Source organism: Camelina sativa, chromosome 4 (assembly GCF_000633955.1).
Source record: "Camelina sativa cultivar DH55 chromosome 4, Cs, whole genome shotgun sequence".
NCBI lineage: Eukaryota > Viridiplantae > Streptophyta > Magnoliopsida > Brassicales > Brassicaceae > Camelina > Camelina sativa.
In genome coordinates, this window is record NC_025688.1 from 7,962,488 (window position 1) to 7,978,016 (window position 15,529).

A 15,529-nucleotide genomic window follows, 5' to 3' on the forward strand; every position below is an offset into this window, starting at 1 on the left:
TTTTTTTTTTTTTTTTTTTTTTTCATTGTGTGTGTGTTCTTTCAGCATAGTTTAGATATATATGTATGCTTAAAGTGTCATCTGGTGTAAAGCATTTATTGTATAGGATGCAAGAAGACTAACTACAAAAATCTATGATTACTGTGTTTAGGCACACTTCTCTGGTCATTGCTGAAAGGATTTATAATCTTCTGAAGGACCCCCACTTTAGAAGTTTTGAAGATACACACAAAAGAAAATAAAGTTTTCAAGATAGTATATGTCTACAGTATTATATGTTTACATGACACATTTTATATACATGTCTGTGTAAAATTATATGGTTGATCAATACAAATTTTTATACGGTCCCACTATGGTTTCAAGATTTTTGTTGATTACTAATTCTTTCATTAAAAATAATAATTAGAAAATTTGGCAATAAATAACTGAGATCAATGCATTGTGTCGGTTAGTAGAGAAAAAATAAAGTCAATTTCAGGTTTAAACAAGGTTAAAACAAAATAATCAACTTCATCCCCGTTAATTTCATAAATGATAATGGTGGTACAAAAAACGGTGCATTCAATGCGTCACAAAAAAAGACAGGAAAAAATGAATGTTGTTGAAACTTGATTTGAAGAAAGCATAAGACCGCATCAAATGGGATTTCTTGAAGGATATCTTTAAAGCAGTTAAACTTCTTGATGTATGGGTCGAGTGGATCATACAATGTATGACTAGTATTTTAGTGAGAGTATTGTGGAATGGAGAGAAAAGAGAATCATTTAAACCATTGAGAGGACTTCGACAAGGCGATCCTCTCTCTTCATATTTGTTTGTGCTTTGTATAGAACGGTTGTGCAACTAGATTAATAGAGCCATTGATGAGGGAGAGTGGAAACATATTAGATTATCTCGTGGAGGTCTGAAGCTCTCTCATGTCTGCTTTCCTAATGACCTTCTCCATTTCAAAGAGTGTTGGAGAAGTTTTGCAATGCATCTGAACAGTAAGTGAGTTTAGAAAAATCAAAAATATTTTTTTCTGATAATGTGCATCGTGACTTGGAGAGGTTGATCAGCCAAGAGAGTGGGATTAGTTCAACTCGAGAGTTGGAGAAGTACTTAGGGATCCCTGTATTGCAAAAGAGGATCAATAAGACAACCATTGGAGAAAATATGAAACGAGTGTTAGCAAGATTGTCAGGATGGAAAGGACAAGTTTTGAGCTTGGCTGGTAGGTTGATTTTGACCAAAGTTGTGCTCTCACCGATTCCGGTGCATACTGTGAGTACTATTGCTTTACCAAAAGCGATTCTGGATGCACTTGATAAAATTTCACGCTCTTTTCTGTGGGGAAGTAGTCTTGAGAAGAAGAAGCAGCATTTGTTGGCTTGGGAAAAGGCTTGTTTACCCAAACATGATGGAGGTCTGGGGATTCACTCAGAAACGGTTATGAATGTGGTGCTTCTAGCTAAGATTGGATGGAGGTTGCTGAATGACACTAATGCACTTTGGGAGAATGTGTTACGAAGTAAGTATAAGGTCAAATCGATTCATGATTCTTCTTGGAATGTTCTCAAGAGCACTTGGTCCTCTACATGGAGGAGTGTTATCATGGGTTTGAGAGAGATGGTCATTCCAGGACTATGTTGGATTATTGGTAATGGTAAAACTACTCACTTTTGGACATATAGGTGGTTATTAAATACTCCTTTAAGTGAGTGTGTGGTGTCCCCTTTCCCAGTATGGTTTGACATGTGTAGTGTTTGTGATGTTTGGAGGAATGAGTTTGGTTGGTTACTGGATCATATTTTTCCTTATGTCCCTGCAGATATCCGATTAAGGCTTGCTGCATATATGTTGGATAATGTAATTGGGGCTAAGGACAGATTTTCCTAGGGTTGGAATTAGGATGGGAGTTTTACGGTTCGGTCTGTGTATTTGTTTATGACAAGGGACTTTACACCAAGACGGAATATGGGTACGTTTTTTGGTCGAGTATGGAAGGTTATTGCTCCGGAAAGAGTGAAAGTGTTCCTTTGGCTGAGTATGCATCAGGTTATTATGACTAACATGGAGAGACACGTCGATAATGGAATTTTAAATTGTGTAAGGGTGGTGAGGAAACAATTATCATGTCTTAGGGACAGTCCTGCGATGTCTGGAGTATGGGAGAGGATTGTACCCCGACGAAAGAGAGGGCTGTTTTTCACAAGACTTTAATTGAGTGGTTGTATGATAATTTGGGGGATAGTTAGGTTTTTTGGGACTGCCCATGGTCCATGATCTTTGCTTTGGCTGTATGGTGGGGTTGGAAGTGGCGATGTGGGAATGTTCTTGGTGTGTTTGGTAAATATCGTGATATGGTGTAGTTTATTAAGCTGCTTGGGAAGGAGGTTTTTCAGGCTATTGTACATACTTATGCGGTTAGCAAGGGTGCTGGTAGGGTGGAGAGTATGATCTCATGGACTAAACCGAGTGTGGGGTGGGTGAAAGTTAACACGGATGGTGCCTCTAGAGGTAACTCAGGGTTGGCTACAACTGGGGGAGTCTTAAGAGATAGTAATGGAGACTAGTGTCGAGTATTTCCCTTTAATATTGGCATATGCTCAGCACCGTTGGCTGAGCTATGGGATTTATTATGGGTTCTATATGGCTTGGGAGTGGAAGGCGACCTATGTGACAGGGATTAGTGACTCTCATCCGCTGTCGTTCCTAGTATGCTTGTGCTATGGCTTTATCTTAAGGGACTGGATAGTCCGTATTTCTCACGTGTATAGGTAAGCTAATCGTCTTGCAAATAGATTAGCTAACTATGTCTTCTCTATAGCGCTTGGTTTTTTTTTTTATGTTTGTCCTGATGATGTTCATTTGGATTTGTTGGCGGATGTAAATGGGACTGTGTACCCACGAAACATTCGAGTGTTATTCTTTTTCTCTTTTGAATAAATTATAGGAGACACTGTCTCCTATTTCCGACCAAAAAAAAATCTCATACATCACAATATTCTCATCTAAAAAATCAACCTCAGGATTTTCAGTCTCATACAAAATTTTATCAATATCAAGCACAACTCCTAGATAAGATTCTTCAAGAAGAGAACTAGATATTTTAGGCATTGAAAAATTAAACTTGAGATTATGAGCATTCAAAGCACATTGATATTCAATATCAAAACATATTTCATGGTAATCCCCTAGCAAGTTTTACTTCTCTTAAAATATCTAGTTGTTGGGTTTCATGTAGCAAATCATAACATTCATCAACGATCATGGGAGTATGCAAAATAGAAGCCACATTTTCAATGCAAGACATGTGAAAAACGCATGTACCTTCTATTTCGCTTGGTGGAACCCAATATATTACCTATTCAAAGATCATGAGCTTCTTGTTCTTCAAGGGATGTAAGTTCCCTTCCTCCAAATACCGCCCGAAATGATAAGAGGTTCAACCGGATTAAAACCGCTAAGTCACTCCTTACCAATGTAGGATGTTCCTTGTGTAACATGGTATCAGAGCCAACACATGTTGGCCCGTTAATTAATCTAGCCCGAAAAGAGGTCCAATCACCCTATTAATTGATGGTCCAAAGAAAGGCTCAATTCCATTGAGATAGCTGAAAAAAAAATAGAACATTATCTCAAGGGGGCCTGATGGATTATGCCGAGATTAATAGCTAGAAGAGCTATTATCTCGAGGGGGCGTGTGGAGAAAAGATCTCACATCAGATACAAGTGAAGGGACTTGAGTAATATATAAAAGGTTAATGCTTCTCCACTCACTGCCAATTGATTTTGACATAGCCCTCTCGAAGAATATTAACATTCTTCTAAAACCATCTTCAGCCTATTTCCATGTAATCAACTTGTCATTTTATCGTTTAGCCAAGTGGCCATTTAAAGATGAACTCAGACAATTTGAAACATCAACTTTTAAAACATGAACTCAGACAATTTGAAACATCAACTTTAAAAACATGAACTCTGAAATGTCATTTAGAACATGAACTTTCAAATTGTGGTCATTTAAACCATGAACTTTGTTGTAGGCCATTTAAAACATCAACTTTCATTGACTAGTTATTTTAAACATTAAGTTTCATTGTCCAAGCTAAAAAAGACATGACGTTAAATCCGATAACCAAACAACTAACAGACGTTACTCTGTTGTTAACACTCTCCGTTAGTGACAAAACGACGTTGTTTTAATAAAAAATTTTAGTTTAAGAAAAATATCATTTAAACCATGAACTTTTAAATTGAACCCATTTAAACAATGAACTTTCAAATATAGGTCATTTAAACCATGAACTTTGTTGTAGGCCATTTAAAACATCAACTTTCACGGACTAAGTTTTTTTAGACATCAAGTCAAACTATTAAGTTTGCTAACATGTCTTACTTCAGTCGATCACAAGGGTAAATACAAGGATCAAGATCAAAAGCACAAAAAACATCATTATGGTCACAAGCAAAAGGACAACAAAGATGCGGTAAAATAACACATCAAAAACCTAGAATCTTAAATAAAGTGATTAATTCTACGAAACTATAAGGTGATCAATCTTTCAAACTCCAGTGTGACATCCTAATACCTGGAGAAAAACCTCAATACACAAACAAAAAATCACAAAGACACGACAAAATGAACAAAACTGAGTACTAAATGAAAGACGAAATACGCTAAAAACATCATATCACTTGTTTTGTTAGCCTAATTAATGTCATGCGAGTTTAGCCTAGTCAACGAAACTTAATGTCTAAAAAATCTCATTCAATGAAAATTGATATTTTAAATGGCCTTCAACAAATTTCATGTTTTAAATGACATAAATTTGAAAGTTTATGGTTTAAATGGTGTCAGTTTAAAAGTTCATAGTTTAAATGACATTTTTTCGAATTAAAATTTTCATCGTTTTGTCATAACGAGAGTGGTTAAAGGAAAAGTAACATTTGTTAGTTGCTCGGTTATCGGATTTAACGTCATGTGTTTTTGGCTTGGTCAACAAAACTTAATGTTTAAAAGACTTAGTCAATAAAAATTGATGTTTTAAATGGATTACAACAAAATTCATGATTTAAATGGTTACAATTTGAAAGTTCATGGTTTAAATGATATTTTTCCGTTCTAACATATATTGTATAATTGGATCCTTTAGACTCTAGATTACAATATCAGAATTTGGTTTTGTAAAACAAAAATCTTCGAATTACACAACCAATCATGATGTGTTTTTTTATTAGTCGTGTGGAAATAAAAATCATTTTCCAGATTTTTATTATGATATATTAAATCCTCGTCACTCAACCTACTCATGTAGATGACCAAACGAACAAATCATTCAAACTTCAAACATATAATATATTGGTCCAATAAGCTCCATCTCCTCCTGTATTGAGCGATTTTGATTCAATTTCTGGTAACTTCCTCCCCCTTCAATTCGAGCTCTGTTTTACGTACTTCCTTGCTTTGAAGTATAATTAGATTTTGCACAATACATTCACTTCTGAAAATCTAGTCGACTTGGAACATTTTTTAATACATAGATAGAACTATATACTGTTATATTATTAATTAATTATTTTCTTGTGTTGTTGTACTTTCTATTTATTATTATATTTTTCTTTTTCATATTTTTACAAGTAACACTATTTTTCTCTAGAAAATTCTTGAGTTCACCCCCTCTTAAGAAACAAATTATTAATTAAAGAAACAAAATCTGTATATTATTCAATTTTAAATTTATTAATTTTAAACATTATATAAATTAAACATTATAGTTTTTAATTATAACATCTAAATCCAAATTACCTTTTTATAAACTGAGACTGACATATAATTTTGTTTAATTGTGTAATTTAAACCCTAACCACTCTTTTATAAACTCAAATTGAAATATAATTTTGTTTAATTGAAATCTAAACCCTAACCACTCTTTTATAAACCCAAACCAATTTTCTTTAACTCTAAAATCTAAACCCTAAACCCTAATCACTCTTTTGTAAACCCAAAATGACATATACTTTCTTTTAATTATAAAATCTAAATCCTAACCACTATTCTGTAAACCCAAACCGACATATAATTCGTTTAATTGTAAAATCTAAACCCTAATCACTCTTTTGTACATCCAAACCGACATATAATTTTGTTTAATTGTAAAATTTACACTCAAATCATTCTTTTATAAACCCAAACCGACATAATTTCCTTATTAAAAAATCTACATAATTTGTTTTCTTAATTTGTTTTGTCTTTTTATTTTAATTTTGATTTATTTTATAAATATGATATGACATGGCGTTTTGTTGTATTTTGATTGGTTGATTAAGAGGGGGTGAATAAAAGTGGTTCACCCCCAATAATTTTTCTTTTTCTCTCTGTACTTTTAGGAATCAATATTAAATTTTAATCCAGAATGATGTGTGTTAGTAAAATTTAAACATCTATATACTTTTACAAAATTATATTTCATAACTAAATATATTATAATTTTTTTTAACTATTTCTACAAAATTAGGTAATATAATTTCAGATCCAATTATTTTTCAACATAGGTGCTCGTTAAAGTTTACGATTTATTAACTTTAGTTAAGAAGAAGGCATTAAAAGCTGAAAAATGTATTTTTATAGAACAAGAAAAAACATGCATGTATAAACTATATTTTGCATTTTTTTTTTTTTTGTATTGTAAACGGAGAGTGGATGCTAACTTCCCTCGCGCTGTATGCAAAACTCTGCCCTAAATCTCCCGAACTTCTCTTGATTTTTTTTTGCTTTCAGTAATATCATCAATGGCTTTATCGGAAGAAACGATGTTGAAATGCTCAGTACACTTGAGTGCGTACAAATCCGCTTGTGAAGACCACCCAGACCTCAAATCCTTTGATGCTTCGCTTCAGCAGAAAACCGTCAAAGCGATAGACTCGCTTACCGATGGACACGAAGCACACAAGAATGTCTCCCAGCGCCTGCTTCAAGTTAGCCAAGATGTATTAAACTTCATTCTTGAAAGCAAAGACGATGTATGGGAGAGCAAAGCTCTAAGATCTTTGGTCCAAGCCTATTTTGACAATACCATGAAGACTTTAAAGATTTTCGATAATGTAATGGAGTGCGTGGACAAAGCAGAACTGGGCCAACTCTACATTCGAGAGGCCATGGCAGAGTTTGAGAAAGAGTCAGAAGTAAAGGATGTAGGTGGAAAGAAGTATGAAGAAACCGTGAAGGAGCTGATGAAGTTTAAGGCCATGAAAGATCCCTTTGATGGCCAATTGCTCACAACTCAGTTCGAGCTGATCAAAAACCAGCAGGAATCCCTTCTGTCGGAACTGTGTGTTGCTAAAACAAAGATAGCCGAGGAACATAGTGCTGCACATAAAGCGAGTATACTTTCGAATGCGTTATTCGGCGCTGCGTTTGCTCTTGCTGCCGTCGCATCAATATCTGTCATGGCTGTAGCAGTGGGTGTGGCTGCGCCCTTTGCGGTTCTACTAGTACCAGTGCTTGCGTTGGGATGGGTAGGCGTCAGCGTTTTCTTGGAGAGAAAGATGAAGGGTCTGAAGAAACAGGAGGAAGATGGGAACAAAGAGGGAGGTGTAGCAGAGTCGGTGGAGAAGGGTACGGAAATCAACGAAGAGTCGTTGAAGACCGTATCTGAGCTAGTCGACGAGCTTTAAACAAAAATCTCGACTATTTCGATAGCTGTTGATGAAGTTAGTGAGGATGATGAGGCGAAAACGAAAAAAGCCCTGGAGTTCATCGGGAAAAGATCAGATAAACTAACAGAAAAAATCAAGGAGGTTGGTGATACTGTGGCTAAGCATAGCACACTGATCGTTGAGGCGAAATATTACGTCATGGAAAAGATCAACGGTTCTGGAAAATATCATCACGGTTAAACTTTAAAGATCGTTGTTTGTTGTTCAAGAGTCAATTTCCATATTTCTATGTTTTTAATAATTGGGTTTACAGCCCATTGTTCGTTTTACTTTGTAACGTTGACCATCCAAGAGGATTATGGTTGATATGTACCACTCTCTATCCCGTATGTATTTTATAATTGGTCTAATAAAGTTGTTGTATTGTTTTTACATTCATCTTCACATACTAAACGACCAAAACTCTTTACTTTCCTTATTGTATAAAACAACTTTTGTTAGAGATTCACGAGGTGATCTGATTTCGATCCTCATTATTTCTCATTGTTTGATTGCGTAGATTAAGATACTTTCTCTGTACGTAAGTTACATTAACATCGGAAAACTGAATGGTAAAGTCATGTTATTTTTTGTTTGTTAGACATACCCTATTATTTATCTAAGTATAGTTAAGTTGTTTTTGTTACAATTGAACAACCTAGTTGCACTTAATACAACAACGATAACAACATGCAGTACTTATCAGTTTAACACAAACCATTTGTATACAATATTATACTTAAATTTCTCATTCATGAGTACACTGGTCTGAATTAGAAAGCTGAACAATAGCTAAGCTACAACATAACATAATACCGTCTCTTGTCAAGCATTTTTAAGCGACGTAATTTGAAAAACACATTGAGGTATTAGATTACGTATAAACATACTGATTTAGAAGCTATACCAAAGAAAACACTTTTGATCAACCTCAGTTCTAATAAGTTATTAGATTAGTAGCAAACACAACATTACGGTGTTCAGTTTTGCAAGTACAGTAAATATGTTATTATCGGACTCGGAAGAGGGTACCTATCTTTTAAAATTATCAAGCAATCATATCTGCAAAATGCCGTAAGGAAAAAAGTCAAAAGAAAACTAAGCATTAACCTACAACTTCTTCCTCTTGCATAAGGAACTAACAGTATAATGAGCAAAAATAAGGAAAAAATAAAGTCTTACAAATATTATAGCTAAACTCTCCTCACCGTGATCGGGAACGGATGCATCCACTGTGGGAGGACGAACAAGGCAAAGTGCGATTCTAAAATGTGTTTCATATCTCTCGGGCAACCAACCGAATTCAGAATGCGACCGTCGCTGCTACGTTCCATCGCATTGTGGACCACAAAGTCTCCATTATGTAAGTTAACAGATAACAAACATTGGCTACTCCAAAAGTATACTGTTTTAGCATCAAAAGGGTTTATTCCCAACGGAATATAATCGAAACTGGTCTTCATAAAATCCAAAGAGACGTCCGATACTACTAGCCGCCACTGTCAGCTCTCTAGCTTCCATATACATAACTTATCCTCTAGATTTCCATCATCTTTTGTTACGGAGTATATGTTCATATACATGAGAAAACCTTGAGAAGTTGTACAAGATCTTCTGAACTTGGGAACTTTATCTAAATCAGGAAATGGCGTAGCACGGCATCGATGAGAGCCCGTTTCAATAGCGTAGAAATCGACTGATACAACGAAATCTTGATAGTCCGAACCATGAGCAAGCCAGTGAAGACTTCCATTCAAGCTAATGGGATTGTTAAACTCCTGAGAGATATAAGTGAAAGGAAACTTTGCACTGGCGAGACTCCACAAACCTGTCTCAGATGAATATATGAGAAAACTGAAGTTAGGTTTTAACAGAACAACTTTGTAACCTAAAACGACGCCACTCTCAACTCTTGTGGCTATTCCCAAAATCAAGATATAGGAGATAACTACATAACAATATAACTTAGGGATCTTCTTGTAAATATTATTAAAACCCTAGACTTTCCTTGTACTATATATATATATATATATGTATAACTCATTCTTAAGTTAATAAGAAACATTCAGACTCTATATGGTATCAGAGCCAACGATCAAAATAACCCTAAAATTTTCCTAAACACACACGACCGCCGTCATCATGTCATCCTCTGATAACGTCTCTCCATCATCAGGCGAAGTCATCACGACTGGATCCGCTCCTCTCTTCATCATCAACACTAGCAATGTCGCCAAACTCAATGACACAAACTACTTGATATGGAGTCTTCAGATCCACGCTTTGGTTGATGGTTATAAACTTGCTGGATACCTCGATGGATCCACCGCTCCTCCTCCTCTCACGACAACAACTGGGACCACATCCGTTCCAAATCCAGATTTTGCCATCTGGAAACGCCAAGCCTGTCTCTACACCGTTACCTACATCACCGAAACTTACACTCACAAGTGGTGCTCCCCTTGATGATGCCTCTAAATACCGGTCAGTTGTGGGCAGTCTTCAGTACCTTTCGTTCACTCGCCCTGATATCTCCTACGCTGTCAGTTGCCTCTCTCAATTTATGCATCGCCCGACAAATGATCATTGCCAAGCCGCCAAACGAGTTCTTCGCTACCTTGCCGGCACTACGACTCATGGTATTTATCTTCATGCCTCCTCTCCTAACTCTCTCCATTGTTTCTCGACGTCTCATGTTAAGCTCCATGGCTTTTCTGATGCGGATTGGGCGGGTGATACTGATGATTATATCTCCACCAATGGCTATGTTATCTACCTTGGTCGCAATCCTATCTCTTGGTCCTCTAAAAAGCAGTTTGGTGTTGCCTGTTCTTCAACTGAAGCTGAATATAGAGCAGTTGCTAACAGTGCTGCAGAACTTCGGTGGTTGTGTTCTCTGTACTCTGACTTACGCTTGAACCTCCCATCTGCTCCTGTCATCTATAGTGATAATGTTGGAGCTATATATCTCTGTGTGAATCCGGTGCTTCATTCCCGCATGAAACACATTGCCCTTGACTACCATTTCGTCCGTGCACAAATACAATCCAACCAATTTCGTGTTTCACATGTTTCTACTCATGACCAATTGGCTGACACTCTCACCAAACCTCTATCACGTGCACGGTTTCAGGAAGCCTGTCTCAAGATTGGTGTGATCAAGCTCCCTTCATCTTGAGGGGGCGTATAGGAGATAACTACATAACAATATAACTTAGGGATCTTCTTGTAAATATTATTAAAACCCTAGACTTTCCTTGTACTATATATATATATATATATGTATAACTCATTCTTAAGTTAATAAGAAACTTTTAGAATCTATACCAGAAACGTTCATCCTTTTGTGAGGCTAGAGGAAGGATCTCGACGCATTGCCTTGAAACAGGATTAGCAACGTAGAAAGATTGATTTGACACTCGATGAATCAAAATCAATCCAACTTCCGTGTAAGACACGACTCTAGCTTCATTATAGTTCTCGAACTTGTCGGTTAGGAAAGACGAGATGTAAGAACCGAGAGAACGTTTAAGATTCCAGTTGTCTGATCCGTAGTGAGACATGATCTCTGTCTCACAACCTCTACACATGAGCGACCATGAGGAAGGATGAGAGTTTTGGTGCAGAGATTGGAAAAGGTCGCGGAAACAACGAGACTCAATGATTGATTTCCATAGCTTGCAAACGAGTTTGGGAGCGGTGATGATGCTCTTTAGTGGCAATCTCGCGAGTATCATCTCCCATAGATCCTCCGTGAGCAAATCTGTGTCACTCTTTATCTGTCTGATCTCCATCAATCAGATTAGGTTTTTCTTTTGGTGAGCGTGCTCGATTAGGGTTTCTCTCGATTGTGTATATTGGGAACGAGAAAAAGTCAATAAATGCAAAAACAAAACTCTAAAAACGTCTAACTTTTTTACCAAATTAAACCTTTAAAGTATGAGTTTAAAGTAAGAGAAAACGCAGCAGTCACTGTCTATGCAAAAACCTAAAAACCTTCAGTTTAATTCAAGAGTTTCAGAGGAGGAGAAGGAGACAGAGCAACATAGGGTACATATGCGGAAGAAGCGAGGAGAGAGAGGGAAAGCTTTGATTTTCAGGAATGATGCAGCGAATAAAATCGGAATGATGTCGATTTCCGCCACCGATGCTTCTCTCGCTGTATTTCTTTTTCAGTCTCAGATTTTAAACACATGGTAAGATCGATATTTTAGATTTTGGATGTGAAGCTCGATTCGTAAGTCTCATTGCTTTGTCCGATTGAAACCTATGTTGTGATTAACTTCCCATCCTAATTTTCAGAAAGTTTCGGATTTTCAATAGATTGGATGATCTATGATTTGGATCTCTCAATTTCCAAACCGATAAGCTTCTCTTCCACATTTTCTATGTTCATTGGATTTAACGAGTAAAAGATATATATGAAATTCAGGATAGCTTATCTGAACTTTAGGACGACCTTCATAAGCATAGATATAGACTATGCTTTGATTAGTTAGTCCTTGGTTTGTCCATTTAATACTCTCCTTTGTTAGTTAACATTGCTTCTCTTGGATTGCTTGTGAATCTTAATTTATATCAAATTTTTTTTAAGCTTCCCAAACATCTACTACTTTGATACATTATCTAGACACAATAAAAATAAGTAAACTCAATAGCTTGATTTCGTTGTATATCAAGTGTTTGTTTGCATATTCTTTTTTAATTGTTCTGAGTTAATCATGCATGCTATTTTTGCTTTGCTACTTAAGACACACTAAAATATTTGGGAATTTTGTCTATTTTTTTGACAAAATGCAAGAGTTATCTACTGTTGATGGTTTTGCGGAGATAAATGAAAGCTTAGCTGAGATGGGGTTTTACTACATCCAACATCACATCCAAAATGCAGCACCAAATGTTCTTAATTTCAACATCAACATTTTGGAGAAGTCCCGTGAAACATGCTTGCATACCAAAGACTTGGAAGATTCTGTAGTCATGGTGAAATCAATGAAAGAGTGTGGTTCACCTATCATCTATATCTGTTGTTAGACATCTATGATGGTTGTGAAACTTTTTTATATTGTTTTGGTACTCGTTTGATGTTTATGCACTATAAGAATGTCAAAGATTTCTATTTGACAAGTTAATAGTTATTGAGGTAACTGTGTTTGAGTTTGTTACATGTTTTCTTTAATTCAGGAAGAATTCCACGAAGTTCATGAAAGATTTTTTTGAATTTCAAGATGACTTTCATAAAAACGTTTAGATTATATGATGAACTTTGGGAAGGATAGATAATCACATAACACTAAAGATTTTTTGGCTTCATGGGCTTTTCTTCCTTTGTTGTATGTTGGTGTTAGTTTGCTACTAAATTATTGTTGGATATGATTGGGTGTTTTGGGTCTATTGTTGTTGATGTTGGGATGATTTTTCATGCCCTTTCTGAGTATGATAGAACAACTAAGTAAAAACACTCTGTTTTAAAAATTTAGGAAAGATTCATTTAGGATGATGACCTTCATGAAAATCATTTCTCAAAATATTATATGAGGATTACATCTTTAAAGTGGTTTTGAATAAATCTCATAATGATTGTATACAAGTAATGAAGGATTCAATTATATTCAGGAATGATTCAATAATATTAGTCTATATGTTTGTTAAGTAGAATGTTTTAGGAAAGATTCTATAATATTTCATGAAAAACTTCTTTAATTCAGGAAGACTTTCATGAAAAAAAGTAAAAAAGGATTAAAAACAAAAAAAAATGGCCAGGTGGTGATGATATATGGTGAAACTAATTTTCCTCCTCCTCCTAAGAAGAATAAGCGTACTGGTTTTGTTTCATCATCAACATCTGGCACTAACATGAATCAAACCAATCTCATTAAACCCATCTCTTCTTCTTCTAGCAAGAACCAAACTAAACTTGCCAAGACCTCCATGGGTAAGTCTCACAAACTTAACTCCACCAAATCTTTTTCTAACACGACTAAGTCCGGCTCCGAGCTCAAGAAGCTCAATTCCGGAACAAAACCCATAAATTCCACCGTTAATTCTTTGATCAATAAATCAGCAGATCTGTCCAAATCAAGCTCATCCAAAAACAAAACCACTACAAACTCCTCAAGTTCCAAGCTTTCTTCACCTCTTTTAGAGAATAAATCACCATTCTCAAAATCAGTGATCAAATCAAAAACAATCGAGATAGAACTCAAACCATTTCTGCTTAACAACAAAGAAGACGAAGAGTTCGTTAGCTAATTCAGAGATCTACCAACTAAATTCCAAAGATCCTTGATCCCAGACCTAGAATGAATCTCACCACATCCAAGAACTACATCAACAAAGCCAATAAAGAGATTACCAAAACCTTTAAGCCCTACTTCGGCAACACATACGCACCAACCATAGAATCACAAACAAATTCACAACAAAATTGTCTGATTCCTCAATTAAAAGCCATAAAAATCAAATAGAGAATCTCAAAATCTGAGACCGGAATTGATACACGAAGAAGAAGCGTCGATGGAAGCTTCGCCGGAAGCTTCAACGCAAGTATCACCGAAACCTTCACTAAAGTTCTTAAAATTGTTAAGTAAAAATTATAATTAATTTTATTATTTAAGATAAATAATAATGATGCTATTTTTGGAACATTTGAATATGTGTGCTAATTTTGGAAGAAAAACCTAAAATGATGCTATTCTAGAATATTTCTCATGAATTTAAATAATAATCTGCTGTCTGCAATATATCCAGCATATATATCTTCTAAGTTTTTTTACGATTACTTATACTATATCTGAAAATTTTAAAAGGAGGATTTGAAGTATTTGTATGAATAACTTCAATTTGATATAGTATTAATGAAACTTACTTGATAGCGATGACAAAATGTTATATTACGAGTTATTGAGATATACATATTATTTTTTACTAGCCAATTCTCGTAAATACCGCAAAAATAAGGTTTTTCCGAAAATATCATTTTTAATTTTATTGTCCAACAAATACCATTAAAACAGTTTTTTTTAAATGCCACAAAATTAAACTAGACTTTTTGTATTTAAAATTAAACCTTAAATTCTAAACACTAAACCATATCCAATATAAATTATACCCTGAATCTCTAAATTTTCAACCTAAACCTTTCTGCATACTTAAAATTTAGATTTATGTGGTTGTGGTATTTTTTAAAAAATAAACTTTTGTAGTATTCAGAGCCAGCCTGATATGTCTTTATTTTGTCTCTCCTCAGCATATATTTATCATGTATTTAGCTAGGATAACTGATTGTTTTACATCATTTTCTAAGTCTTTTCTATACACTTTGCATGTCTAGGTAGTTCTTGCATCATCCTTGCATACATTGTGCATTTCGGAGTATTTCAAGTATTGAGGAGACGTTGGAAGCGCATCCGTCCAAGCCATGCTCCCCAGCGTCCGTCCGAGCCATGCTCCCCAGCGTCCATCCAAGCCATGCTCCCCAGCGTCCGTCCGAGCCATGCTCCCCAGCATCCGTACGAGCCATGCTCCCAAGCGTCCGTCCGAGCCATGCTCCCCAACCGTCCGTCTGAGCCATGATGACATTGCATTCCATTCGACGCACACGGACTCGATCGCACATGTCAGGAAGAAAAACGTTTGGTTTCACACGCTTCAGGAGATTACCGAACCGACGTTTTACCTTGTCGTTTTAAGTTTTAGGGCTTTCCATGTTGGACTACTATATATACATTTTGTTAAGTCTTGGCTGGGACATCTTATCTTTTATCTCCTATTGTTTTCTTTTCCTTAAGGTTAACCTAGCCACCAAATACGTTCTGAAACTTTGTATTCCGATATCTTTGAGATT

General features: G+C 35.6%; 1 protein-coding gene and 1 pseudogene across 1 annotated transcript; one reads left to right on the forward strand and one right to left on the reverse strand.

The window, feature by feature from the left end:
* On the forward strand, positions 6,778 to 7,662 carry LOC104783667 (UPF0496 protein At3g28270-like). The gene has a single exon (XM_010508793.1). It carries the CDS (start codon positions 6,778 to 6,780, stop codon positions 7,660 to 7,662), a length of 885 nt encoding a protein of 294 aa, XP_010507095.1.
* Positions 8,877 to 11,477, reverse strand: LOC104783668 (annotated as a pseudogene).